The 9,088-nt window shown below is 30.6% G+C and overlaps 2 protein-coding genes across 2 annotated transcripts; both read right to left on the bottom strand.

Moving 5' to 3' along the window:
- Nucleotides 1–6,836: 6,836 nt before the first annotated feature.
- BDBG_16928 (uncharacterized protein) lies at nt 6,837–7,067 on the bottom strand (the record flags this gene model as incomplete). Its single annotated transcript, XM_031724780.1, has 1 exon — nt 6,837–7,067. One exon carries the CDS (start codon nt 7,065–7,067, stop codon nt 6,837–6,839), a length of 231 nt encoding a protein of 76 aa, XP_031578061.1.
- A 1,215-nt stretch (nt 7,068–8,282) lies between these two features.
- Nucleotides 8,283–8,468, bottom strand: BDBG_16927 (uncharacterized protein; the record flags this gene model as incomplete). The annotated part of the gene is made up of 1 exon (XM_031724779.1): nt 8,283–8,468. One exon carries the CDS (start codon nt 8,466–8,468, stop codon nt 8,283–8,285), a length of 186 nt encoding a protein of 61 aa, XP_031578060.1.
- Nucleotides 8,469–9,088: the final 620 nt, after the last annotated feature.

Raw genomic sequence — 9,088 nt, 5'->3', positions numbered from 1 at the left:
ACAAACAGCTGGGCATGCTAGCGCGGTTGGCTTCGGAGCTGTTTGAATCAATGTTACGTTATGACGCTTCACGTTCTTCCCTGCATGAGTTCAAACAGCGGCTTTGGTAACGAATAATAAAAATAGATTTAATCTATATATTTAAGTAATTAATAATTGATTGAAAATCAGTTAATAATTAATTCAGTGTAAATTATATAAATACTTACTTTATTATTAAATTCAAGAATAATTTCAGTATTAAATTAATTTTAAATTGATTTTAAATTAATTTTAAATTGATTATTAAATAATTATAATAATAAAAATAAATTCAATCTATATATTTAAGTAATTAATAATTGATTGAAACTTAGTTGATAATTAATTCAATGTAAATTATATAAACACTTACTTTATTATTAAATTCAAGAATAATTTCAGTATTAAATTAATTTTGAAGTGATTTTAAATTGATTCTGAATTAATTGTTAATTAATTATAATAATAAAAATAGATTCAATCTATATATTTAAGTAATTAATAATTGATTGAAAATCAGTTAATAATTAATTCAGTGTAAATTATATAAATACTTACTTTATTATTAAATTTAAGAATAATTTCAGTATTAAATTAATTATTAATAAAATTAATAAAGTCTTCTTTATATATAAAAGTTATAATAAGAGAAGAATTGTTTTATAATTAATTAAAAATTATTTTATAATCAATTAAAAATTGTTTTATAATTAATTAAGAATTAATTATAAAATTAATAGTAAATAATTAAGTAATTTCAAATTATAAGAAAAGATGTATTAAGTGAGATTAAATAGTAGTATAGATTATATTTATAAGATCAGCTTATATAATAAGATTAAGTAATATACTTAGTAAGATTAAGTTTTTATTAAAAGTTTTATAATTAATTAGTTCTTCTACTAGTAGTATACTAATAGTAACTGAGCTCTTTTATCTCAGTAGTTTATAAATTATAAGACTGTTAAGTATAAGCTCTGCTATAGTTAATATATATAGATTTAATCTCAGAATAAACTTAAAAATTTCTAATAAATACTCTGAATATTTTAACAGTATTAAGAGATATTTTAGAAGTATATTCTAAAAGTTCTGTAAGCTCTAAAACTGACTAAGTTCACTATTAAAAAGAAGTCATTATAAGAAGACTACTGAAAAGAGCTACTGAGAGAAAGTACTATACTCTGTAGTAACTGATTCAAGAGAGAGTGTTGAAGATTCTGCAGTTAATCAGCTCTTCTATTAGTAGTATACTGATAGTGACTGAGCTCTTTTATCTCAGTAGTCTACAGTTTTCTAGTGTACTTGCAACTCTGAGCACAATCTCTGCTAAAATTGTTGACTAGGCTTTCTATTATAGACTAGCATCTCACACACAGTATTTCACACTCATGAGATAGCTATCAATAGAGGGATTCTGCAGTGCCAAGTTATATGAAATATTTAGTACACACAGTCTTTCTGTATAGACATAGATGTCATGATTCAGTGCTGCTGTGACATAAGCCTTGTAAATATTATATTCATTTAATTGAAAACCTCTTATATACTAGGTAATGAATATAATAATAATCTATAACTGTAATTGACACTAATTATTGATAATTCTGCAGAGTGTGCATTATAATAATAATAATAATAATAATAATCTCATCATCACAATAATAATAATAATATTATTATTATTAAATGAATTTGAATGTTGAAGATGAGATTGCAGCAGCTGCAGCTGCAACCGCCGCTGCCGCTGCTGCTGCTGTCACTTGTACAGTTATTTTGAACTTTAATAACAATAAAAAGTGTGGTCTTTCATATCAATATCAACTGCCTGTTTCATATACTTATTTTGATTTCAATCTTGAAAATATACCTGATGAGCAGATAGTATTCAAATTCCAGTGCATCAAGAATGAGATTCATCAAATCATACTCTACATACAGCTTGATCAGATTGAATGAAAATATCACTATAATTCATCTGATGAACTGGCATTTTGCATTCTTCTTAATTATTTGACATTTTTCAATTGATATGAAAATGTTACAGATCTTTTTGAACAGTCAACAAGCTTTGTAAATAGTGTCTTTTTAGATTTAGTTATTCATCTTAGAGATTGATTCAAGAATTTTCTTCACTGAGATTCAACTTGTCCTACTGTGTCAAAATTACAGCAATATTATCAGCATATTGATGCTCAAGAAGATGGAGATCTAATATGAGATTATATTGATGAAACTCTGCAGCAGATCTGCCAGCCTACAGAGGATTAACATCTTGCATATTTAAGTCATAAGTATACTCATGAATTCAAATATTAAGAAATAATGACTTCTGATGAATTGCTATTCTCAATCTATGACTCAGTTGTTGACAGCTGTGATGATTGATTTCTCTGATGTAAAAGTCAAATAGAATCAGAAGTAAAAGCTCTATTTGATACTGTCAATATTTCAGAAGCAGAACAACTATATCTATTCAGAGATCTCACATATACAGGTTCTTCAGTAACAATGAGAATGTATAAAAAACCTAGAGAAGGTCAGTTAACTGCTGAGCAAAAGAAATTCAACAAGATAATAACAGAGAACTGAATATCAGTTGAGTATGAATTTGAATTGATTCAATGTTATTGAGCATAAAACTCATTCACTTCTACTCATCAGGTTCAAAGCACTTCAGTGGCAGCTTGTTATATGATAACTTACTTACTCACTAATATAATAACCTGCCTTCATGATAATCAAGTCTCTGAGTGATTTGACTGTTCTTCATCAACATTGAAGAAGTATTTTGCAGGCAGATTGAGAATGAATGAGGAGAGGAATGAATTAGAAGACAATTTGAATGAGGAATTAGAGCAGGCAGTAGCAGATTTGAATGTGAAATGAGAGTAGTAGTGATGACAGATTTAATTGTGAAATGAAAGCAGTAGTAGTGATAGCAGATTTGATTGTGAAATGAAAGCAGTAGTAGTGATGACAGATTTGATTATGAAATGAAAGCAGTAGTAGTGATGGCAGATTTAATTGTAAAATAATGATAGATTCTTTGTTGATATATTAATATTATTATTATTGAATCTTAGAATAATTCCTCAATCTGGTAATTTATTGTGTAATTTGTGTATATAATACAGAGATGTATTATATTAATCAATGAAATCACTTCAACAATCTAATCTTCTCATACAAAAAGTTGATGATGTTTTATAATCATGTAATTCAACTGTAATATAAAAATATTGTATGAGATATCAACTAAAGAGCTTGCACAAGTAAATATATATTTCATCTGTCATTTCATTCTTCATTCTCTCTTCATTCTTTCTTCATTTCACGCTTCATTTCACTCTTCATTTCACTCACTTCTTCAACTATCATTTCATCTGTGATTTCACTCACTTCTTCAACTATCATTTCATCTGTTATTTCACTCATATTTACTACTCTTCTCTGTGCTGCTAATTCATCTGCTGAAGTAGTGTCATTATTACACTTATCTGCTCACTCATTGTGCTCATTTGACTGCTCATTTCATTAATCTGACTTCTCAAATTTAGCACATCATCTTGCAGCTCACTATTATTATTTTGCTCAGAAACAGAAGAAGAATAATGAGGATTTCTTGACTCAGTAAGAGATTGAATAGCAGCAGCAATAGAATTCAACACAGCTTGCAATTCTTGAATAACATCAGGTGATTGAGTGCTGAATTCAACAGTAGTAGTAGTCTTAGAAGCAGGTGAGTTCTCAAGCTGTTCTTGATTTCTTTTTCTTCTTTGTTTCATCATTTCATTCTGTATACATTTGAATCTCTGATGATGATTTTCTTCTGCAGTTGCAGCATTCTCTTTGACCTGCTTTCTGACCTCTTCAAGATCATTGAGAACTAGAATTCATTCATTCAGTGTCAGATTCAGATCTGTCACACTATAAGCAGTTCTAGATTCTTCCTGTATTGTATTCTTCTTTTCTCAATGCTTTCTAACAAGCTGAGTAATTATATAATCTGGCTGCTTAAGTGAGCATCTGAATGTTTTCTCAAACCACATTTTGAAGTTATTTCAGAACTGAAACTGAGAAAGTGAGTGATAATCATCTTGATTTTCAACATAGTATTGAATACACTTCAATCTTTCAGATTCTGTAACCTGGAAATGACCCTGCTGAGCTAGTGTACAATTAGAGAATAGAAATTCATACTGAGAAGGTTGAGAACTTGATGATAATAATGATGATGATGATGATGATGATTGCAAATGTGAATGTAAATCAGAGAAGATAATATGAATAGAGAAAGGTCTAGATGAAGTTAGCAGCTAATCTGCCTTACTACTGACTTGCATTTCAGTATCTTTCATTCCTGCAATAACAATAATAATAATAATATGAGATATGAGACTAACTTTTTAAAAAAAGATTGAGATTATTGAGATTGATGAGATTTATATCTACTCCGCAGCAGATGATGAAGCATCAATTATTATAACTAACTGAATAAGAAAGGCTGTATGGCACTAATTACATGCGCATACTATGTATGAATTCGTGTGAAAACATCGCATGTACAGATCCACCTGTGTGATAGTAGTGTTAATTAAAAACACTACTGAACATTAATTTATATGACATTAAATCATATAAGAAAGGCCATTACTGTGAAAGGTGCTTGCAGAATCTCTTTAATACAACTCAGATCTCTCACAAAAATGACCAGTCTCATCACATGATTCAGCCTTGTAGTTTGTGTCACATGTCTGTTTCTAGTGATCTAACATATAAAAGAAGTGCATCAAATAAAAATTCAAATCTGGAGAGAAAAGAAAAAAAAAAGGAAACATCAGAGCTGTTTGATGAGGTGTTATATATAAATGAGAGGCAAATGACAGTTGAAAATAGTATATATTCTGCAAGTTAAGAGATGAAATGTCACCATGCAATCTATCAGTTCACTGCTTCAACACTAAGTTAGCACTTTTCAGTTTCAATCAGAGATATCACATTGTCATATATCTTGAAATTTGAATAGAGAAATGAAGAGGGCGGGGGAATGAGACTCTGAATTGAATTTGATAGACGGTGAAGAAAACTCTCAATATATACAAAACAAGTCTTTGAGACTTACATGCTTGACCTTGCTGCTGAATCAGAAAAATGCAATCTCACAAGGCTAAGAAAATTAAGTGTCACTTTACTAGTCTCACACTGGCTTGTAAGACTGATACAGCATGACTCATCTCACTATGCTTATGAACTCTTGAACTCATGTCTTTATTTGAAATGATAACTTATATAATAAACTCTTCAGACAAACAATGATTGCACTGCACAGAAAAAAGAAGAAGAAGAGAAAATAAATGAAAAGCAATCACATTGAAAGAGATGTTAGACAGTGCTGAAATATAAACTGTCTTACAACTAATCTATGAAAACAGTGTCAGAGCAGCAATGTAATCATCAAACTAGAGAACAGTTTTTCATATAGATATATACATGTATGACAATAACTGATCTGAAATATAACATATAAATTTATTTAAAATCACTTTGTGCTCATTTTATATCAAGCCATTCATTTCACAATTTTGAATTTAAGATAGATATATTAAAGAAGACAAAATGTTTTATACTATAAAAGTTTAATGATATATTATTTCAATTGAAAACACAAATAACAATTCAATCTGAAAAATCTTGTCTAACTTTCAAAGATAAGAGAACACAATTCAATCATTGAAGAAGTAAAGAGTTTATATATGAATTATTTTGTTATTTTCTTCTGCTTCTTTTTAAGAAAGAAAACATGGTTGCTGAATCTTCTCTCTGAGATTGAAGGCTTTCTCTTGAAATTGATGAGTATTGTAGCTCATTCTTCATCAGTGAGAAATGATTTATTATTCTGATAGAATCAGTTTGCATGTTTCATAACCATGAGGTCAATTTCGTCATCAAGCTCTGTCAGAGACCATTGCCTAAATTTGTAGTTACTGAATATAGGTTCAAAGCTCTCAGATGATTTCCTTGCTGATTTCAAGACAATGATGTAGCTGGACACGGGATTATTAATAACACAGTCAGTATGTAGATCTTACATGGTCAAAAGATTCAGATAAAACTTACACTTTTTTATTTCTTCAGTCTCAGATCAAGTTTCAAGAATAGTGATCATCATGAAAATATTTCATGATCAGAAATTCACTGATGATAAGGTTTGTCTAATTAGTATATTAACAGTGAATTCATCTTAAAATATCTTTCATGAGGAGTTTGTTTAAGTGCAAAAGCTCAGCTTACTAGAAGGCTTTTATAAAAGCAATATGAACTTGATTTCTTTTATCAAGTGAAAATGTTTTGAAATTCTGCAGATTGAAACCAGGAACTTTCTTTATAACTATGTAGAGTATGAATCTGTTAGGGAATATATCTTTGTCAGACTGCTGTTTCAATAAATAGTCTATAAATCTAGGTGTGAAAGTGCAACTCTTTTTCATATAATTATAGAGACTGTCTATCTCTTGAGTAGTCTCTGATGACAATACACTGAATATTTCAATGAGAAAGTTATGAGATGAGTAATGCACTGACAATCTGTGTTATAGTTAGAAGAGACTATGTTAATGAAAAGAGTTTTTTTTTTTTTTTTTTTTTTTTTTTTCCAGTTGATATTATAAGCAAGTCACTCACTGTTTTCTGATTCTCAACATGATCTTCAAACCACAGTTAGAATCTTTCATCTGAACAGTCTCACACATAGTGAAGACTTCTATGATATGCATCTGATTGATCATGCACTCAGAAAATATTTTGCCTGACTTTCATGTTGTTTTTATCATGAAAAAAGTGATGTTCTTGTTCTTATACTTGATAAAAAAGTTTTTCCTAAGTTCTGCTAGATTATTGAAATGTTTCTGCTTCTGCTTTTCCTTCTCCTTCTTAGCATTTAGCTTCTCTTTCTTGACATTCTTGTCTTGTTCTTTCTGTTCACATTCTTCAGTATTGTGATTTTTCTGAGTAAAGACATCATGAGTAGCAGCTGAACTTGACATGACAGATGAGCAACAGCGGGCAAAGCAGGCTAATTTTCAAATGAACTTGAAATGAGAATTCAGACTGAATGAAGAATGTATAAATAAATAAATAATTGAATATACTGAATATATAACAAGAGAAGAAAGAAACTTGAGAAAGCTCTTCTGAATTTATCTATAATATGACGGAACCGAAGCAGTGACTAGTTAGCGGTGTCATATAAAGATAATTGTTGAGAAGCTGTATAAGTGAGCTTAACTATCTTGCTTAAATAGCAAGCTCATAGACTACAGAGTTATTGTGAGAATATCACAGATATAATACTTAGTATACTAAGAAGATTGTATAAGACATGCAGTAACTCTTGTATATATTTCAGTAGAAGAAAAAATGAATTACTGGCTTTTTTAATGAGAAGTCAGTATCTAGCTATTCTATATAGACAATGAGTGAATACTCTTCTCTCATTTCATGAGTGAGAATAGCTGAAGTGATACCTCAGCAGCATCTTATTATTAAGAAAGAGTAATCTGCTGATCTTGTATAGAAGCAGAGTTCTCATATTCATCAATCAGATCTTTCTATAATATATTCAAATAATGTCATAGAGTGATTGAAAACTGGTTTGAATAGTCTGTGAGATGAATGAAATCATTCACATGAAAGTGATAAGCTGTGTGAAACTGCAACAGAGTCTTAATACAGCTGAGAGTGTGATAATACTCTTCTCTTTAAGAGTATAGTCTCTATACTCTTAAGATTATCAGATTAGAAATTATCTTTATTATATAGCAACAGTTATCAACTGATTGACAGTGTATGTGCTGTACATGATACAAAGAAATAGATGAGTTTTTCTGCTGACTGTGTAGATCTTTCTTTCTCATCTTCATTCAAATTAAATGTGTGATAAGTGAGTTCCTTATATATCAATTTGAAATGTGAAAAATATAGTTAATAAGTAACTTACAGATCTTTCAATATATTCTGTTCTATATATAAAATTCCCTGCAAAAGTGATATATTTTTAGAGACAAAGCTAACAGTAGTGATAGGATTTTTTGAAAAGATTCTTTCTCTCTATGAAACATTTTTCTTTCTTCTCTCTCAATTGTAACAGTGAGTGTATGAGAGTATCATTCTTAAAGAATAATCAAGAACTTATTCTGACATTTTCTAGTGAGTAAACATCTTCATGGTGCAGCTGCAGTCTTCATGACTGTCAAGAAAGCTCAGTTGAAGGTGAAGACAGCAGTGTCAATGAGCCACGGGAGCACTGCTCTTATTATTGCATCTCCTCTCTCTCTAGCATCTCTGGCGGCTGTGGTAGTAGCAGCTGTGCCTTGCAGTGAGGTGTTGTCCCTTCTGCCAGTCAGTTTGTCTGTATCTGGTCCTTTCTCTGCCCCCCTCACCATCATTGTGACACTGCCCCCCCCCCCCCAATCAACACAGTGATGTATGACCCTGTGTGATCATTCAGAGAGAACTCTGAAAAGAGCTTGATTCCAGGGACAGCAGCTCTGAGAAGCTCAATCTGTAGTTTCCCTTTCATGGTATGTCTGAGCCCTGCTCAGAATGCTGCTGAGTTGGGTTCACAGAGTTCTGTGATTTCTTTATCTTCTCTCTGTGAGAAGGCTTCAGTGTGGCCTCTGACTGGTATCATCATCTGTCTGTGCTGCACTAAGCAGCTGAAGAAGAGAAGGATTTTATGCATCTGCTTCTTCTCTCACTCTTATTATTTTTATTATATTCATAACAATGACTTCTGTCTCTCTGTAAGTATTACCTACTCTATAAGAAGGCATCATATCAGCTCTGACAAGAAGCTCAGATGCTCAAGCAGTACAGAGTAAGAGTCTCAGAGCTTTAAGTGTTGACAGATTCTATCAAGACTGAGAAGGTCTTTCTTACTTATCTGTAAAAGAAGATGAAAGCATGAATCTCTGAGATGAAAAAACATCTCAGAATGACTGATCTTAAGAAGAAGTCAGCTGATACTACTGTTGAAAGCATCACAGAGATTAATTACTGATTAAAG

This window comes from Blastomyces gilchristii (genome assembly GCF_000003855.2).
Source record: "Blastomyces gilchristii SLH14081 genomic scaffold supercont1.6, whole genome shotgun sequence".
In the NCBI taxonomy this organism is placed as follows: domain Eukaryota; kingdom Fungi; phylum Ascomycota; class Eurotiomycetes; order Onygenales; family Ajellomycetaceae; genus Blastomyces; species Blastomyces gilchristii.
The sequence above is the reverse complement of the archived record's forward strand: the minus strand, read 5'-3'. Positions and strand labels throughout refer to the sequence as shown.